The sequence below is a fragment of the Acanthisitta chloris genome, unplaced genomic scaffold (assembly GCF_000695815.1).
Source record: "Acanthisitta chloris isolate BGI_N310 unplaced genomic scaffold, ASM69581v1 scaffold6003, whole genome shotgun sequence".
In the NCBI taxonomy this organism is placed as follows: Eukaryota; Metazoa; Chordata; class Aves; order Passeriformes; family Acanthisittidae; genus Acanthisitta; species Acanthisitta chloris.
Window position 1 is genome coordinate 1 of NW_008664218.1, and position 20,923 is coordinate 20,923.

Genomic DNA, 20,923 nt, shown 5'->3' on the forward strand with positions numbered 1-20,923 from the left:
TTGAAAAGTTGCTATGAGGTGTCCATGTAGTCTTCCCTTTTCCAGGCTGAACAGCCCCAGCTCCCTCAGCCTGTCTTCTTAGGGGAGGTGCTCCAGTCCTCTTATCAACTTCATGGCCTCCTCTGGACTTGCTCCAACACTTCCATGTCCTTCTTATGTTGAGGGCACCAGAACTGCATGCAGTATTCCAGGTGGGGTCTCATGAGAGCAGAGAGGAAGAATCACTTCTTTTGACCTGCTAGCCACACTCCTTTTGATGCAGCCCAGGATTTGATTGTCTCTCTGTGCTGCTAGTGCACACTGCAACTCATGGTGAGCTTCTCATCCACTGTCACTCCCAAGTCTTTCTCCTCACTTCTGATTTCAATTACTTCTCCACCCAACCCATAGGTGTGCCTGGGATTGCCATGGCCCAGATGTAGGACCTTGCACTTTAGGCATAGTGTCAAATGTTCTTCTTGCTCTAATGAATGCATGTGCTCTTATCCTTTCAGTTTCTCAGAGAGATCCCAAACCACTTCAGCCAGGTGGGAGGATAGTTGAAGCAGTATCTGTGGTGGGGTCTTCCCCCACTTACAATGTGTCCTGGATGATATCTGGCTGTGGTGCAAGTCTGCCACTTCTCTCTCCAAGGTAGGCACAGTAAGTAGATCATGTCAATACCCCATAAATACCTCTTGCAGTTCTCCCAACATGTCTGGAGCTGGTTGTCAGCTGGATTCATTTGCTGAAAAAGAGGTTCTTAAGATAAGAAGTGGTTTTGACTATAAGGGTGGTGAGACATTGGAACAGGTTGCCCAAGGATGTGGTGACTGCCCCGACCCTGGCAGTGTTTGAGACCAGGCTGGATGAGGTCTTGTGCAAACTGATCTAGTGAGGAGGTGTCCTTGCCCATGGCAGGGGGACTGGGACTAGATGATCTCTAAGGTCCATTCCAACCCCTAAATTCTATTATACTATGATTCTGTGTTTCAGCTAACCTGGGATGTAAGATGTGCATGGGTCACCAAGCTATGGGGTAGGACTAGAGGTGGATCTAAGCCTGCTGAATCCAGGAAAACTGAGAACAGGATTCAGCACATGCTTTAGAAATGGGTGAGCTCAGCACTGTCTTAGGACATCTTCAAAACAAACCTGTCTCTCTTCACTGAGCACGGGCTGTGATTCATTATAATACAACTCCTATTCCTGTCAGGTCAGGAATGTTAGATAAAATCTGATGTAGCAGCTGTACAAAAGGCTCAGTGATCCTTTTGGGTTTGTAGTCTTGAAATTTGTTCGTCAGAAATCAGTTGTTATACAGATGCTTAACACAAGGTGGCAGCGTTGTACCACAGAGAGTCTCCTTTTCGTTTGCAAAATGAGAATTTTAGAGGCAAGAGAGGAAATATTTTAAGTTTTAGAAAATGGGCTTTGGGTGAACTCAAACTAATGTAGAAGTGGTGCTTAAGGACATGGTTTAGTGGTGGCCCTGGCAGTGCTGGGTTAATGGTTGGACTTGGTGATCTTAGAGGTCTTTTCCAACCTTAATGATTCTATGAATCTACAATATGAAATATCACTGCAATTCAGGAGAATTCAGCAGATTACAGGGTGAAGTAGGAAAGCTTTTTGCTTTGATGTTGTAGATGTTTTCCAGGCTACATTGAGATGATCCTTTAAAAACACCAGCACTGGGGTAGGACTTGTTTATGCTTGGTGCTGTATAAACTGTTTCTTCTGTCATAAATTAATAAGGTCATTTCCCACAATTTTCTGTTGTGTGCATTGCCTACATAATATAGGTATAAGCTGGGAATATTAAAGTCCATTTGAGCACTGACCATATTCCCCTTAGGTCCTTGAAAATCATTGTTCCCATATGTGTCTCTTGGCTGTTGGCTGACATGAGTGTGTCAGGACTGGGGGGCTCAGCTACTGATGCCTTCACATGTACCATCTTTGTCCCACAGAGGTGCAATGCTTGGGGAGAGCTCTAAGGAGTATGGACACCTCTATGTCTCTACAGAGGATGTGAGAGTCAGCCTCACCATTCACAGACTGCAAAAGTCATCTCCACCCCTTGGAGGAACCTTCCACATTCACTTGGCCAATACAGTGATACCAAGTAAGAGAAGATGCAAGTACAGGTCTTGCATTTCCTTAGCAGGAAGTGAAGTAGTTGCCAGAGAAGTTGTGGATGCTCCATTCCTGGAAGTGTTCAAGTCCTGACTGGATGGGGTTTGGGGCAGCCTGGTCTAGGGGAAGATCTTCCTGCCCATGGGAGGAGAGTGGAACAAGAAGAGACTTAAGGTCCCTTCCAACACAAACCATTCAGTGATTCTGTTAAAAGACAATATTGAAACTTGGACATGCTCTGGACAGAGGATGGTAGTTTGAACCAATCATAATAGTTGCCAGATCTTTGCATTTGATGCCCTTCAAGACGTGAGTTAAGGATTATAGGCAGGGCAGTATTTCTAGATGAAGTTGTTCCAAAATGCATACAACCACTATGAAATATTTGTCTTAATGTTAAAGAACTTTGGATCAGATCCCAAATTTTTCACCCCAAGGTTTAATTATGTTGGTATTTCTCCAATACTTCAGGTCATCTTGTATCACAAGACCTGTGCAGTTTACCAGAATACTACTTCTCTTTCAGGATATCCCAGATTAGTAGCTGATTTGCAGATACCGCAAAAATTTTTGTGCATAGAATTGTTTGACTTGAATTAGTCACACTGTAGATGTGCCAGGTTTTCTTGTGTTTGGTTTAAATAGAGGCTTAAAATGAAAGTGAGCAGCTTAATCTGAACAAGGCCATTGATAAAGTTCTTGACTGAGGAACTCGGTTATAAAGTCATATAGGAAAATAGGAAAATGCAGCCTTAGAATATCTGTGAAATAACTTTTCTTCATTCTGTCACTTTAGATTTTCCTACAATATCTGAAGACAGTCTCATCATCTTTTAAAAACATGCCTCATGCCTCTTGCCCTGTTCCCAGATCTTGTGCTTTCCTCTCTTTCTTATGACTTGGTTTAGAGAGATTTATTGTATCTGCAGCTCTGAATGGCTGTGGGTATTTATGTCAAATGAGATAAAACATCATTTGCACTTATTTAGGACTGGACTCTACAAAGTATTGATAGACTGACTCTCTGACACTAGTCTCATCTAGGAAGTTTCCAACTTTTCTATTTTGAAGGAAAACAGCTTACACACTGATATTTCATGTGTCTTTTTGATGATCCCAGCTGGAGAGGTTTCTAGGGTTTTTTAACTATTCAATTTTGCAGATGACCTACATACTAGACATAAGTAAGGAATTTTTTATGATGAGGCTGAAGAAACAGTGGCACAGGTTGCCCAGAGAGCTGGTGGATATCCCAAGCCTGGAAACACTCAAGGTCAGGTTGGATGGAGCTCTGAGCAACCTGGTGTAGTGGAAGGTTTCCTGGCCCATGGCACAGGTTCTGGACTAGCTGAACTTTAAGGCTCCTTTCCAACCAAAATTATTCTGTGATTCTATGATCTTCTGGAATCTGAGGCCCAGTAAATTTCCCTCTGCTGCTTTTTGGAGGCTACAGAGGTTGAAACCACAACAGCCTTGCACTAGTGTGTGGCTATGACGCAGTGCTGGGTTAACAGCAGGACTTGAAGATCTTGGAGGTCTTTTCCAACCTTAATGACTCTATGATTTTAAGAGTCTATAATAATGAAACATCTTTCTTTTCTAGAAGCAGACAGGTGTGCTATGGATGAAGATATCCACTGCTTTCTAATATCTTTTGCAGATGTTTCAGTGCACATCTCCTCTCACTGTCTCCGCAAGCTTTTGCAAGACAACGTCGATAACTTTACAGCTCCCTACTTCAACACCAGTGACTTCATTGTGACCAGAGACTTGAGCTCATGCTATGAAAGCATCTGGACACTGACTTGGAAAACAAAAACTGGAGACTTGCCCAATGTTATCAGTGTACAGTAATTTCTTTTATTAACACCCACTTTGCACCCCATTCAATGCCATTAGCCTCAGCTCTCCCAAAGTTTGTTTTTATGAAGACACCTTTGGGAACTTAGGCAGTCTTCCTCTTTGGAACAGCATCTTAAGAAAATTCCAGATTAGATGTTTAAGAAAACAGTTGCAGGAGGAGAGATTATATCTTCAGAGTCTTTACTTCAAAATGAGGAGGCTAAAACAGAATTTCTGTGCTTTGTTGCAGTTCTGCACAACAAAGGGACTTTTACACTGAAATGATATCTGTTATAATCAAATTAATATTTCAGTAAAATATCTGAAGCTTATCACAGATTTGTGGCATTATTTATCATCTATTTTTGAGAATTATGCTGTATGGATTCATATCTGCTTCTCATAAGTCTCAGATGAAGTTTCAGTTCACACTCCCCCTTCCCAAAGTGTGTCATATTAGTTTTACTTCAGGTAGGAGGGTCTTTTGGAATAAGGACTTGGACTAAGCTGCTTCTTATCTCAAAAAGAAAATATATTTCTTTGTATATCCAACTTCTAAAAGTTTGAAATGATTTTTAACAAAGAGTTTCCATGCTCAAGACATTGGCCTGGAGGGTGAAAAAGGTTTGAGCTGCATCTTCAGCTGATGTCATGTGTTTGAAAGTTCTTCTCATGCCTAATTCCAAATATAAGTCATTTTCAAACCTGGCTCTTCAGTTTGCAGCCTCTTTGTCTGCAAGGTGAGCATGGAACAGGGAAGTGTAATGAAATTTTCGGTAATGAAGACTTAGATGTGGAGATAAAAATCATGGAAGAAGTGTGAGAAGAGGATTCCAGGAGTTATTTGCCACCTTGTTAAGATTCTCTATGAACTCTGGAGAATGGATTTAATTTAAAATCACAGGATAGAAAAGGATGAGAAACTTAAATTCCTTGTTCTTTGCCAGGTCTCTGCCAATAACCTCACTGGTCTGAAGCCAACTGTTTCTACTCGTGTGGTTTATGATGGGGGTGTGTTTATTGGACCAATATTTGGGGACATGCTTGCTACACTCAATAAAAAACCACAGGTGAGTTAGTGTGCTGTCACACTTCCTACTGATTTAGTTGGTTTATATAGGTTTGTGAGTCTCACAGGTATTGGAGTACATTGTTCTGCCACTAAATCCTTTCAGAAATCTGATGTTTTGTGCCATAAATTGCTCATATTCTGCTACCTGGTTTGTGGAGCAGGACTTTCTTCCAAGAGCTATTGCAGGTGGGGAGGATGATGATGGAAGACAATTTATTTCTTTTGAGGCAGCATCCAAGGGATGACAATATCTGGACTCTCAACCTTTGTGGGTCCTGTGGTGCAGGTCACCAAACTGGGAATGACACTATTCATCTGCAACATTCCCACCTTAATACTGATGGGCAAAATAAATGATGGTGGCTGGGGTACTGGCCTGTGAATTAGGCAAGTCCCTCAGCTTCTGTGAATCACAATTCTTCAAGTGTGAAAAGAGAGTAAGGAGAGCTTCCTGGCTGAATGACTAATCATTCTGGTCTGCTGGGTGGACAAATGTGCTTGCAGTTCTGCTCTCACATGTTGCAGAACAGTGGGTATTGCTGGTTTTGCTTCCAGCAGACTGACAGGCACTGTAGCTACATCAGGGTGATGCTGAACGTGCTCAAAGCACAGTTCGGCTGCATCTGGGGACAGGTCATCCTGCTTTTATGGTGAGCCTGTTCCCCAGACATGAGGACTGATCTTCCTCCAGTGACTCAGCCACCTATGATATCTTTTCCACCTGTGCTACAGACATATCCTCAAATAGCCTAAGAGAAACAAGACCAGCAGCAGCAAACAGATTTCCTTTTAATTGTTGAAGCTTTATTCTATCTTGCTGCTAGCAACAAGTGTAAAAATGTCCCTCTAATTATTGTGTCTGTATTCAAGCAGAGTACTTTGCAACTCTGTGCTCCTTGGATTTCTTTGAGACAGTCTGCTTTTTGCAGACATTGGTATACTCTCCTGGCACACCCTTAATACCTGGAGAGAGATAAAGAAGGGCTCTCCTATGCCTTATACTTTGTCAGTTGTCTTTTCTGAAATATAAAGATCTCAGAAGAGATATCTCTTAGATAATCAAGGTCACAGCTCAGCTTTTTTTCCTTCAGCATGAACAACAAGGGGGAAAAATAAAGTTGAAGGCTGCATGCTGAAAAGACACATGGTGGGATTCATTTTAATTAGTCTTACAAGGTGCTTTGAGCACAATAAACTTGTTCCCAAGGCAAAGTGGGAAGAACTGGGGGAAGGCAAGCAGTGGATGACTAGAAGAGCAGGAGCTGGGAGGAGCTGTGGGTCCCAGAAAGGTGGAAGACAGAATCCTGCAGACTCTGAGAAAGACTGATGATGCAGCATCCAAAATGGTGCTCTGCTTTGCCTTAGATGAGCCCTAGCAAGCACTGTAATTAAATCTGTAATGAGAGTGCAGCAGGATGAACAGCTGTCTGACTCTGCTCTGTTCCAGCACAGAGTGCTCTCGGTAGCTCAGTGTGGCTATTAGTATCTACCAGGTAGTTGTGGCTCTAGAAAACACCTCTGTTCCCTTCCCAGCTTTATGATAACCCTCTTCTCTGTCCTCAGGTAGTAGTGGTGGTGAATGACATCCTTGCAAACTGTTCTGGCTCATGCTCTTTCCACTTCAGCCAGAAATTGACACCCACAGTGAGTGATGTGGAGTATTTACCAGGTAACAAGAAGTTTTGTCTGAGGAAAAAGGCCAAAATCACTGCTCTGTGGAAAAAATTTGCCAGATGCTGATGATTTTGTGTGTATTATTTTGGAAATTTCTGATTTTAAGAAAACTCCTCTTTTACTGGGTCCCTTCTGATCAGCTCCAGTTCCAGACATATTAAGTGTCCAAGTGTGTCCAGAGAAGGGCGCTGGAGCTGGTGAAGGGCCTGAAGCACAAGTCTGATGAGGACTGGCTGAGGGAGCTGGGGGGGCTCAGCCTGGAGAAAAGGAGGCTCGGGCGGGACCTTCTTGCTCTCTACAAATACCCAAAAGGAGGCTGTAGTAAGGCAGGGGTCAGCCTCTTCTCCCAAGTTAAAAGAAATAGGACAAGAGGAAATGGTCTCAAGTTGCACCAGGAGAGGTTTAGATAGCATATTAGGAAAGGTTTCTTCATTGAAAGGATGTTCAAGGGCTGGAACAGGCTGCCCAGGGATGTGGAAGAGTCACCCTCTCTGGAACTGTTCAAAATGCATGCAGATGTGGCACCTGGGGATGTGGTTTGTAGCGAACATGGTGGTACTGGGTTAGTGGTTGGACTCAATGTTCTTAGAGGTCTTTTCCAGCCTTAATTATTCTGTGATTTTATGGTAGAGACATAAAGGGGAAAGAAACAATGGCAGGTTTTGTGCTTAAAGTGAAAGCTGGCTCCTGACTCAATTATTTTTAATAGAAATTTATGGAAAAACATAATAGCTGGATAGAGACAGGCAGGAATTGGTGTTATGTGGGACAATGAGAGATCATCAGTGCTGTAGTTTTTAGGATGTTATGATAAAACTACTGACAACTTTTCACTGTTGATTGAAGTAAATTCTGAACATTGCTACACCAAAATTCATGAGCCACCTTGTTGTTTCTGTTCCTTCAGATGATAGGTCTCAAGCCACAGTAGTTATCAGAGGAGCTGGTTTCACCAAGGAGAAGCCAAGTCTGCAGGTGGAGGTGAACAACATGACCTGCCACATTATAACATTGAATCAAACTGAAGTGGTTTGCCAGGTGGAGCAGCTGCCAGTCGGTGTCTACCAGCTGACACTACTGGTGAGACCTTATGGCTTTGCTCTCAACAGCAGCACAGGAGAAGGCATCTTCCTAAGAGTGGAGCCAAAATTGGTAGCTATCGAACCTCCGACAACTTCAGAGATTGGTAGGTCTGAATGGCAGTGACATCTGCTTTCTGCTTCTTCCTTTTCATAACAGGTTTTGATTCTTCTGTACTTTCACTACCAAAGTCTTCACCTGATGAAAATAGCATAATGTTGCTGGACACACTGTGTGTACCCCAAGCACGGTGACAAGTTTCTTAGAGTGGCAGATGTTCCTTGGTCTTTATGCAAGCAAGCAATTTCCTGACTAGTTTTGTTTGGGAATAGGCAGTTTGAGTGCAGGTATATTTATTTCAGCAAATCAGATGGGTGTCCCCAGCATAAGAATAACATGGAACTGTTGGAACAAGTCCAGAGGAGGCCACACATCTGATAAGTGGACGGGAGCATCTCCCTTATGAAGACAGGCTGAGAAAGTTGGGGCTGTTCAGCCTGAAGAAGAGAAGGTTGTGTGGAGACATCACAGCAATCTTCCAAGATCTGAAGGGCGCTACAGGGAAGCTGGAGAGGAACTCTTTGTTAGGAACTGTAGTGATAGGGCAAGGAGTAATGGGTATAAACTGAAAGAGAGAAAATTTAGATAGATATTAGGAATAAGGTTTTTATTGTGAGGGTGGTAAGACCCCAGCAGAGGTTGCCCAGGCAGGTTGTGGATGCCTCAACCCCGGCAGTGTTCAAAGCTTGAGCCACCTGGTCTGGTGGCAGGTGTCCCTGCCCATGGCAGGGGGAGTTGGGACTAGATGATCTCTGAGGTCCATTCCAACCCCTTACCATTCTATGATTCTGTACAGTGTTCCTCAGGGAGGATGGACCAGATGACCCACTGTGGTCCCTCTTGACTCTACCCATTATTTGATTCTGTAATTACTATTTCATAGCTCATCCTCCCATGTCCATTTGACATGTAGCTTTGTAGGATTTGAATTAATATGGCCTGATTAGATTGGGTGTTAGCAAAAATCTCTTCACTGAAAAGTTGTCAATCATTGGAACAGGCTGCCCTGGGCAGTGGTGGAATCTTCATTTCTGAGGGGATTTAAAACATATGTAGATGTGGCTGTTGGGGACATGGTTTAGTGGTAACCTTGGCAATGCTGTGTTATGGTTGGACCCAATCTTAGAGGTCTTTTCCAACCTAAATGATTCTATGACCCTATAACTGTGAAATGTCTGAACTTTGGTTCATCCCAGTCCCATTGAAGTGAATTCATACACTGAGTTATAAAAGAAAAACATCTTGTGTTTAGATACAAAACCAAGAAACCTAGTGAAGCTCAAACTGAATGGAATCTCTTGCCATTCCCATTACTTCTTCCCTCCTTCAAACAGAAGAGGAAATAAAGGGAAATATATCCCATCCCCAAATTCAAGAGCTTGGAAGATTTCCACACAACTCTGGGGCTAAAGGACCATATGACACTCTCATCTTCCCTGTATGTAACTTTACCTAGAAGTTCCAGCAAGGTGACTAGACAAATCCTGCAGAAAGCCAACCTTTCTTCTTTAGGGGGAAGAGGGAAGAATTTCCCCAATACAGTGAGAAATGTGGAGGACACTTAACGCACCTGGGTTGTGAGCAGGCACAAACTGTCTCAGCATACTACTTGTTTTCAAGCACCAAGGAATGCACCTAGAAACAACATGACCCAGGACTACTCCAACAGTAAAGGTTATCCAGTTGTTTTGGTTTTGTTTTTTTTTTTCTGGAAATCTCCTTGTTTCGATATTGAGTTGTGTTGAGTTCGTGGTAGCAAACACCAGTGAGAGCAGGAGTACTGTCCTTGGTACAGCATGGAGCTAACTCAGCCACATAGCGTGGAGAACTGATTGTGCCATGCTTGGCCATCTTGGAGCAGGCAGAGGAAGGAAATGATGGTCTGTAAACCTCTCCATGGATGAGCCATGGGATGGACTTGAAATAATGTAGGATTCCTAAGCTAGAAGTTATGGCCATCTCTTTTCTTTCTGTTTTCTTGGGGTGCATGGGAAGAAAGCTATTCTAACCCTTTTATTACTTTTTTTTTTTCCCCTAAAGGGAAGGCTGTATAGTACACTAAGGTTATGACTCACTTTTGATTCATAGAAAACCCAAATCCACATAACCCAAACCCCTCCAAAGAAAACCCAAAGAAATAAAAATCCAGCAATGTCAAGTTTTAGTGCTTGGGCCTTGCTTGTCATTTCCTTTGCTGGTAATCCAGTTCTCCCAATTACAGTGATCTGTCACTCATTAAAAAGAAGGCAAGTATAATGCTATCTTACATTACATGTGCCTGGAACACTTATAATTGGAAAGAATTACAGCTTCCATCTGTGTTTTTAATTTCTTCCATTTAAAATACCTCTCTTCTGTCTTATTGTCAAGCACACACAGGCAGTATTTCACTGCATATAGATATCAGTGTAGATATCAAAACTTAAGAGCATCAGACTTTACACAACATGCATGGATTCTGCACTCTAAATCTGAAGCTCCTTATCTGACAACTGGCTTAGACAAGTGGCTCTGCTTTTCACTTCATGCTCTTTCTGACTCTGCAAATTTAATATTACAGGAGATGAAGCCAAGAAGCGTCTTGTACTTTGCTGCATCAGCTCCCTCTTGTTAAAATATCCCTGGTCTCAGTGGTGCCATGCTGGGAGATCCCCATGACTTCACTCTAGAAGTATGGGATGCCTTTCTAAAGATACTCCGATGTTCCAGTGGACAGCAGGAGCTTGCTGTTAACTTATCTGATTGCTGTTGTTTGCCTGGTTTTGCTGCCAGCCAGAGAAAATCTAGAAGATCAAACTTCTATAATTCTCTGGTTGTTTAAAGAATTAGCAGGAAAAGATAATTTGAGCAAAAGGTACAAGGAACTTGCTGTCAATGTATAATTACTTTACCATAGAAGATTTCTTACATCACAGATGAAAAGCATCATAATTCTCAGTTGGTTTGTAATATACAAATACAAATAAATGCATACAAATAGATATATTAAATACATATAAACACTGATAAATACAAATAAACACTGCATGAATAAAGATCCTGTTTGAGCAGTCTGTCCAGCCACAGCCCCAAAATTCTGCAGTGCTGCTAACTAGAGAAAAAGCTGGAAGTTTCAAGCAAGAGTTCTTTTATTTTTGAATTTGTCTCTGAACTGCATCAGAGAGCAAAGTCCAGGTTAGAATTTTCATTAATGTCCATTCCTGTTCCCTTTCCTCTTTCTCTTTGAAATATCTCTGAATCTTTTAGTCACTTGGAAAAGCAAAGAGACACCTTCACTATTTGCATTGGAATTGGATGTTGAAGAAAGATCAAGTGGAAATCTGACTTGTGCAAGGCATGATCCTGCATGTGGTCGAAGACTTTCGGCTCTGGCTGGCACGAAGGAGAGCTGAGCTTAGTGTTTCACAGAATCAAACCCTCTGTGACTTTCTTCACAACTCCTAAACTCCAGCCCTGCCAAGTCCCCTTTCTAACCTAAGTTTCCTAGACACATGCTACAGGGTTTTTTGACAGCAGGGTGCTTGGCAGCTGTTTGAACTGTGAAAGCACCTGCTGTGTTAAGCTCATTTTCCATTCTTAGTGCGTCTTCCTTCCTTCCTTATTTCATCCTTGGGCTGGGATGTCATTAAAAAATAAACCAAGAATCAACCCCAGTTGTCCTGTATCATGGAGTAGAATTCAAGTAATGAGCAAGAGGGATCTCTGGTGAAAGGAAGCCAGGCACAGGAAAGTGGAACAGATCGTCATCAGATTGACTGAGAGACTATACTGCCTTTTGTAGTCATCTATAAACAAAGAATCTTTTTCATACAAAAATTTTCTACACATTTGATGTAATGAAATAATTGTGTGGGTTGTTCTAGGAGGACTGAGAGTGGCTCTCAGGGGGACAAATCTGGAAGCGGTAAATGTGGTGTTGTTTGGATCTCAGCCTTGCCCAGTTTTGGAGGATGGCAGAAATTCAACAAGAATCGAATGCAGAGTTCCTTCTCGGGTAAGAAACCACATGTTTTGGGGAACAGTCAGCAGCCTACAGGATCTTCTGTTTTCTTGGACTAAGCTACACTAGGGGAAGGGCAAATAATAGCCCATCAGCCAAGTCTTGGCTGTGGGACAATTTACTGTGGGCTCTATCTACAGTTTAGGCCAGCTTAATTAAAAATAGATTAAAGGGTGATTTATGAAAAACAATGAAAGAGCAAACAACTGTTTAATTTTGTAAGGATATAGTGAATGAAAATCTTCGTGGTCTGGGATGGTTTTAAGGTTTCTAACTCTCCAGAGATGTTCATTTAAAGTCAACTTATCTGTACACTTTTAAATAGAGTTTGGTGTATATACAGATCTCATCAGTGCTATGTGTCTGACTTAGTAAGTATGGGAGATGCAGGAATATAGGAAATAGCTTTTTATATTGGTTAATTCTTACTCCTGATGTTTTCTTCATTTATTTTTCTAGGGGACAGAAGGTGCTGCTGTCCATGTGACACTAATTTCTGGGTACCAGTCAACAACAGTAACCAACTTGTTCCAATATGATCCCTCCCTAAACCCTGCTGTGGTATCCCTGAGCAGAAACAGAAGTGGCATAGCAGGTGAAAAAGCTGCAGACATGTATTGGGAATCGTGTGGGGAAATGTTGCTATTGCTCATGGTGGTGGAGCAGAAGAAATTTAAGTCTATGAAGTTTGATCCGACACTGGGGTTTTTGATGTTTTCTTTTAACTTGTAGCCCCTGTGTTTCCTGCTGGTCCTGATCAGTCCTGTTGGTTTATATTGGTTTTACTCTAGCATGCATGAAAGAATGAGTTTCTTGCCCTAGGCCAGTATGGATGTTGTCCCCAGGATGTCAGGTGTGGTCTAGTGCTCCTTTTGTGTCATGTTTCTCTAAATATGCTCTGAAATTTTCCTACCCATTCATCCTTGGTAACAGATTCATCCATGACAAGACAAATGACCTCCAGTGTCCTTCTTCAGGATCCCAAAGGGCTGACCATAAAGAGCATCATGTGCATTTTAGGTTGCCTTTCTGGTTCAATTTTCAAACCAAACAGGTCTTTCTAGGTTGACCTTGTGATTTCTTACTTTAGAATATGAGTGTAGACTTCATGGACTTTCTAGGGGCAAAATCCTAACTGGATCTCATGGACTCTCTATCTTTCCTCTTTTGAAAGTTCTCTTTGGGGCTTTGCTCATTTTACATGTTTTGGGTTCCCCCCACCCCAGATTTTGTCTGAATTTTGGGAATAGAAAACATTAATGGTGAATGATGTCCACTTACAGACAAGTCTTTTAGGAAGGTGATTTTCTACATTTCTGTATGGCAACCAGAAACGATAATTCTGGTATCTGAGAGAGGAAGGAAGATAGGAGGAACACAGAAATATCTGTGCTTTCCAACACACTCCAATCCTACTCATCCAAGGATGCAACCTCTCTTTTTGCAACCTCTCCAGTGCACACCTTAAAGCTCTCCCCAGCTCCCAAGTTTGGCTGGACTTGGTGGGGCTGCACAAAGTTAGGTGACTGCCAGATCTGAAATGCATTTCTTGTGCACTCCTAGCATTTCTATTCCTTTCCCCAAATGCCCTTGTCTGTTTCTATTACTCCAGAATGCATAAATAAGAGAAAACGTCCTTTATCATCTGAATATTATTCAGATACCATAGCACTAAGGGGAGGTTTTCTAGCTGCAGGCAGCACAGGTGCAAGGAATTCCTTAATGTTATAGAGTCTCATGAGCAGTAGTGGGACTGAGTTCAATATCCTATTCAGAACCTTCACAACTTTGTCTTTTAATATAATTTTCCTCCTATATAATAAAAAGAATAAATAAATTACGCTGATGCCTTCCAGGCATCTGGGATTAAGTTGACAATTGACCGAGAGTCCAAAGAGTTCACACTATTAACATATTCAACTTTGCAAGATTTCAAACTTTATTTGACTCTTTGTGCATGCATAATTGAAAAGTGCTGCATTCCAGACCTGCTTAGAGGAGTTGGTAGAGCTTTGTACAGACTCTCTTGCTTCATTCAAGCTTCTTTCTCCCATCTTCCTTCCTTCAAAGGAGACAAAAGGATGAGATTGATCTCCTAAACACATCTCTCTGCTTGTTTAGATGTCTTGCATAGCTGGTGAATAGAAATAGACTGTTCTGTGGTGGGATTCACTCTTTTGTATGTCTTCCTTACGAAAAGGTGAATCATGCCATAAAGTCTCCGTTTCTCTACCTTGACCACAGAAACAGCTATCTTGGTGAAAACACCTTTTTTTGGACTGATGGATACCACCCTTAATTTTCAAGCTATACCAAGACAATTCCCTTTTCTACTGCTCTTGTCCTTTCCTTTTACTGCACTGTGCACAAATACAGAAAAGCTTTCTCTACCATCTGAATATAATTTAGCTCAGAAGAGAATTTAAGTGCTCAGAGAGCACCATGTATCCTGAAAACAAGGTGCTTTGGAGCTCAGCTGGTTTTGGCTGGAATAGACTTCATTTTCTTCATAGTAGCTGGTATGGGACTGTGATTTGGCTTTGTGCAGGGAACAATGTTGATAACACAGACATGTTTTGTTTATTTCTGATCAGTGCTTATACATAGTTGAGGCCTTTTCTGCTCCTCACCCCACCCCATCAGTGAAGGGCCTGAAGGTACACAAGGAGCTGGGACAGGACATAGCCAGGATAGATGTCCCCAGCCGACCCAAGTGATATTCCAGCCCATATGACATCATACTCAGCAAAAATCCTAGAGAAAGAAGAAGGAAGAGGATGATGTTTGGAGTGATGGCATTTGTCTTCCCAAGTCACTGTTATGCCTGATGGATTCCTGCTTTCCTGGGGATGGCTGAAGATCTGCCTGCCCATGGGAAGTGGTGAATGAAGTCCTTGTTTTTCTTTGCACACTTGGCTTTTACTTTACCCATCAAACTCTCTTTATCTCAACCCACAAGTTTTCTCACTTCTACCCTTCTGATTCTCTCCCCTATCCCACTAGGGGGAGAGTGAGGGAGTGACTGCTTGGGGCTTAACTGCTGCCTGGGGTTAAACCATGACAGGCACATACTTGGTCATCTGATGTGAGGCACTCAAGGAAATTTTCATTCAATTGTGACAGGCTCCTGTTAACGTTAGGTAGCTCCATAGTGCTGAAAAACATGCTAGATCATTTATCAGTGATTTAGGGAAAGTCCTCAGTTCCAGTTTATATAAGCTTTAGAAAGTCTGGGTGTGGTTCAGATTTACAGAACAGATGTTTATGCTAAAGGGGACATGGATCTTATCCTAAGTGTGGCTGAGAGTGGCTGTAGGTGGTCATAGATGTAGATGGTTCACTGTGCTAGTATCTCAAGGCTAGTGACTTTATCAGGAAGGGATGAAATAGGATACAGAACCACTGTGGTCTTCAACTCTTTGGTTTGGACTGATGGATGTGACTGGATCAGTTCCGGCATGATGGGACTCCATGGTCTTCCTTGGGCAATGGTTGTGTGTGCTACAATAATTATTTCTAAAAATAATAAATCTGGAGTGCTGAGTCCAGTTCTGGGCTCCTCAGTACAAGAGAGACATGGAGTTCCTGAAGCAAGTCCAGTGGAGAGCTACAAAGCTGACCAAAGGATTGGAGCATCTCTCTTATGAGGAAATACTGAGGGAGTTGTGCCTGTTCAGCCTCAAGAAGAGATGACTGAGAAGGACCTCATCAATGTCTGTCAGTATCTGAAGGGAGGTGTCAGAGGATGGGTCAGGCTCTTCTACGTGGTGCCAAGCAGTAGGACAAGAGGGAACAGGCAGAAACTGAAGCACAGGAAGTTCCACCTGAACATGAGGAAGAGCTTCTTTACTGTGTGGATGACTGTGCACTGGAACAGATTTCCCAGAGCGTTTGTGGAGTCTCACTAGTTAGAGATATTCCAGAACCATCTGGATGCAAACTGGTGCCATGTGCTCTAGCATGACCCTGCTTGAGCAGGGAGGTTGGACTAAATGACCCACAGTCATCCCTTCCAACTTTACCCATTCTGTGATTTTGTGAAACACTGAAATATTTCATCTATCCTCCTCTCTTTAGGGGGTCAGGAGCTTCAGATTGGGATATCCCAGTTTGCCAGCTACCAAGGTTCAGACGTCAAGGTTCAAATTGGAGACTCATGGCCACAGATCCAGGCACAGACAGACCACGGTGTTAATGTAACACTTCCAGCCCTGGCTGCAGGATGGTACAATGTTTCTGTCATCATCCATGGTGTAACTGTCACTTCAGACAGGTGTGTATTTTCCTTATGTATTTCGTTCTCATCCTATTTTGTATTTTAGGGTTAATATGTAAAGGAAGGTAAGAGTTCTCACAAGTTCCATACCTAACAGTGAAATCTGCAGTGTGGTATAAAAACTGTGTGGAGTGCACTGGAACAGATTTCCCAGAGCGTTTGTGGAGTCTCACTAGTTAGAGATATTCCAGAACCATCTGGATGCAAACTGGTGCCATGTGCTCTAGCATGACCCTGCTTGAGCAGGGAGGTTGGACTAAATGACCCACAGTCATCCCTTCCAACTTTACCCATTCTGTGATTTTGTGAAACACTGAAATATTTCATCTATCCTCCTCTCTTTAGGGGGTCAGGAGCGTTTGTGGAGTCTCACTAGTTAGAGATATTCCAGAACCATCTGGATGCAAACTGGTGCCATGTGCTCTAGCATGACCCTGCTTGAGCAGGGAGGTTGGACTAAATGACCCACAGTCATCCCTTCCAACTTTACCCATTCTGTGATTTTGTGAAACACTGAAATATTTCATCTATCCTCCTCTCTTTAGGGGGTCAGGAGCTTCAGATTGGGATATCCCAGTTTGCCAGCTACCAAGGTTCAGACGTCAAGGTTCAAATTGGAGACTCATGGCCACAGATCCAGGCACAGACAGACCACGGTGTTAATGTAACACTTCCAGCCCTGGCTGCAGGATGGTACAATGTTTCTGTCATCATCCATGGTGTAACTGTCACTTCAGACAGGTGTGTATTTTCCTTATGTATTTCGTTCTCATCCTATTTTGTATTTTAGGGTTAATATGTAAAGGAAGGTAAGAGTTCTCACAAGTTCCATACCTAACAGTGAAATCTGCAGTGTGGTATAAAATTATGAATAATTATCAAGGCATTTATTGATCTGTGGAACCCAAGTCAGCAAACTGCTAATGCTAGTCAATTAACTCCCCTTGGATCAGTAGGAGGCAGGAGAGAAACATTTTAGGAAAAAACAGTTGATTTGATGAAAAATGCATATTCAGGCAATCAAAGGTATTCATGGATTCAGGTCAAATGCAGATAAATCCTGCGGTAGGAAAACAGCAGAAGAAAAGAAACACTTTTCATCAGAAAAACAAGAGTTAGTTTGAACAATCAAAAAATGCTTTGTTTGGAGAATTTTAAAATTATGCTATTTCCATCTTTTAAGGTGACACTTCAAGTTCATGCCTAGATAAATGTAATATAAATGAATTAAAATGTGGGGGATAACCAAACTGAAATTGGCATGTAAGAATGTATTCACAAGCAACACAGTTTTGTTCCTCAGCCATTCAGCTCTCATCCATTGCAGCTACCAGGAATGATCCTGAAACAACAATACCGGGGAGACATGAGCTATTTTTATTGCTTGCAAACCAGCCTAAGCTGCATTAACGCACCCTAAGTTGCATTAATGAACTTCAGAAGGAGAAAGCCTGTGGTTTGTGGGATGACACACAGGAATTCATCCCACTTGTTACTAGTCTGTTAACAGCACCATCACTTTATCTTCAGGGACAGAGTGGAGGGAGATGGGTCATCCCATGAGACAACTCTGATCTATGGTGGGCTGGATTGTAGGATTGAGAAGGTCTTCTTCTCAAACATTTTTTTTTTAAGAAAAGTGGGTGTTTTTGAAAGGAGGGTGATGAGGAGAAGAAGTAGATGTAGATAGGACAGAAAGAGAGCTGCACCTTTATCTGAGTGGGCTTCAGGAGCTCATGCCTGGGTCTCCTCTTGTTTCAGTTACTCCACTGTCTGGTGGGAGGATGTGAGGAAAAAAGGCAGCTGAAACGTTTCTTAAATGCACTTGCATCTTCTGCTGTGGGCAGAGCTACAGTGGGATCTGTTGGCCAAACCCCCTCTCATTCTTGCTCCTTTTGATGGGCAATTCAGTTCCACCTCATGGACTGAGGCCCACATGTTGCCCCTTGGTCAGAGATTGTTCCTGACAGATGTAGCTCAAATCACATAGAAAAATTTAGGGGCTGGGGTGGTCTTATTGTGACATGGAACAAAGGGAATGTGCCAGGTGGATGCTTGACTTTCCAAACTAGAAGGACTTGCAAGAAAGAATAGTACTGCAGCAGGAGAGCAAAATACAAAAATAGCCCCACTAAATTCTCTCTATGACGTGTGTTTTGCAGGATTGAGCCATTGATCCAGTACCTCTCAGAGATCTTCAGCATAGAGCCGTGTTGTGGCTCCTTCCTGGGTAAATAGCATTGGTACATCTGCAGCCACTTATGCAGGTTAAAGGGATCAAGGGCACAGTATTCCTGCAGGAATGGGAAATGCATCCCATTTCACATGAGTTTAAATGAGGGTGTTTTAAATCTGTGACGCTTTATTATGCAGACATCAACAGGCAGACAGCAGCAGTCTGGAAATGTGGGACTGTAGTGAGCATCCCTCAATCTGGTTGGCTGGCTCAGGGTTCCCTGTGCTTTGAATTTGATTTCCCCAAGTGTGTGCTTATGCATCCTTGCATGTTCCCTCTGGGAAAACAAAGCACACCCACACCTGGCTCATCTGTGCTATTTCTTTCAGTCATTACGCCCCCATCTTTCAAGGTTTTCCGTGTGCAAGTTAGGTGGAAAGGAGGCTACAATTGTGGTTTGAAGCAAACAATAATTTCAAGTGACCCCAAGGGGGACATTCATTTTTGTTAAGTTGAAAAGGCAAAAAAATAAAGCCCTTTTTCAATGTCAATTTTAATCAAAAGTGAAATATTTATTAATCCTCTTCCAAGCTTTTAGACATTTAAGTGTGTTTCAGAGCAAAACATCACTGAACTAAAAAGAAAAGTTTTACTTTCAATCTTAAAAAGCAGATTTGGGGCAGTTGATTTATTTTGTCATTTGGCTGGTGGTGGGGGAGAGTTGATTCCCTGTAGTGAATTTTACATGAGCCCTTAGAAATGCTTTTATAGAAGACAGAGAAATTCTTGTGCTACAACCTCAGGTCCTCCACAGATTGCTCTCCCAGGCTCACAACACATTTAAAGACACAAAAATTCAGAGGCTTTGTGGTATGTGATTAGTTCAATATGATAGTTTGTGAAGTGCTCAAGCCTTGAAAGATGAGAGAGTGGATAGAGCTTGGAAAGCAAATCCCATCAGTTTTGAAAACTAAGCCAGAATAAAAAAAAATTAATAACAATTGTCCCCTTCTTGCCATATTTAAGGGTAAATTGAAAATTAAATAAGAAGTGATTAACTCTTTCATTATGGCTTTATGAATGGCTTAAGCTGAATTAGAATCTCATCACTGCAGAGTGCCAGTCCTTCCCCCCTTACCACTAGAGGTAACACTTGTGTTACCTCTAACACTTGTGTGGGCATCTGGATTTAGGATTTGAGCTTGCTCAAAAGCACCCCATCATAAACCAACTAATTTTTCAGCCAGATCATGGGAAAAGGAAGGCCATAGGTTGAATGGATAAGAGGCTGAAGCAAGGCAGGGCACTGGGGGCATCAGTACTGCAAATGAAATGCAGAGAGGCTTCAGGTGGGCTCTTCACTGTGGTGGTGAGGCACTGGCACATGTTGCCAAGAGAAGCTGTGACTGCCCCATCCCTTGAAGTGTTCCAGATGGGGCTTGAAGAAACCCGTTCTAGTGGAAGGTGTCTCTGCCCATGGCAGGGGGTTGGAACTGGATGATCTTTAAGGTCCCTTCCAACCCAAACCATTCTATGATCATATGAAATCTGGCACTCTGCCTGAGTTTGAAAGTAGCATACCACGTTCTGCTTCCCTGTAGGCAGCAGGACCAAAACATCTCCTCACCTACCTGTACTGACAGTCCCATTCCCTGAAGATTTCAGCCTCTCTTTGCTCTCAGGGGTCCTTTCACAGCAGCTTTCTCTAGTTATTTGGTGGTTTTCTACTGTCATTTACTGCCACACAGGTCCCTGGCTACCTGTTACCTTAGCCTCTTGTCCAATTAGGGTTATCCTGATACATGGCTGCTATTGCCTCTAGCTGTCTTATCCAAAGGCAAAAAGGACTTTATTACTTCTTCCATTCAGCCTGGCTAAGACTATCTGCCATACTTACCAGCTTTATCTTAGAGCGGTTTGGGTTGGAGGGACCTTAAATGTCATGGTTTATGACTGTTCACAGTCATTAATTCCTTTCCTGCATATAATGCCCCTCTTCCTTATTTTGTTTTACTCCTAGGTGGAACACTGCTCACAATCTCTGGGGTGGGCTTCAGCCAAAATCCTGCTCTGGTATCTGTTTCAATGCACAGTCAAACGTGTAGGATTACTCACTTGACAGAAGAGTTGGTTTGGTGCCTGACCCCACCAGTTGCTAATTTCTCTAATGAAGATTCACAAGACATCTCTGTCAGAGTAAGCGTAATCATCAGCAGTCGGTCACTTCAACATGCTCTCTTTGCAAAGAGGGCCACCACCTTTACTTACCAAAGAGCTTTGACTCCCCTTGTTACTGTTGTTGAAACAGAAATCAGAGATCGCAACCTACTCTTGAGCATCCAGGGGATAAACATCACTGGATCTGTGGCTAAGCTTGGACACAGTGAATGTCAACTTGAGTTTCAACATGGCAATGTGTCTGCAATGTTTTATCAGTGTTCTTTGCCACTGAACAGCCTGGAACCTGGCACTTTCCCCATCCAGGTTTTCCAGAGGCAGCTGGGATATGCTCATGTGACAGCAAGACAGCAGGCCCTTAAAATAACTCCACAGATAACCTCCATATTTCCATCACAAGGCTCAATTTGTGGTGGAATGTTACTCACTATATCTGGCATTGCTTTA

The 20,923-nt window shown here is 42.5% G+C and overlaps 1 protein-coding gene across 1 annotated transcript in view; it reads left to right on the top strand.

Annotated features, from left to right (window-relative positions):
- Positions 1-466: 466 nt before the first annotated feature.
- The window catches only part of LOC103798958 (fibrocystin-like), a gene marked incomplete at its 3' end in the record, with an annotated part of 108,841 nt that continues 88,384 nt past the window's right edge, over positions 467-20,923 (top strand). Inside the window, 11 exon segments of the mRNA XM_009071246.1 lie at positions 467-633; positions 1,953-2,107; positions 3,779-3,963; positions 4,908-5,030; positions 6,596-6,701; positions 7,614-7,892; positions 11,710-11,840; positions 12,306-12,441; positions 15,924-16,119; positions 18,285-18,352; positions 20,319-20,921. Of these exon segments, the coding sequence (XP_009069494.1) occupies positions 467-633; positions 1,953-2,107; positions 3,779-3,963; positions 4,908-5,030; positions 6,596-6,701; positions 7,614-7,892; positions 11,710-11,840; positions 12,306-12,441; positions 15,924-16,119; positions 18,285-18,352; positions 20,319-20,921 (2,149 nt within the window).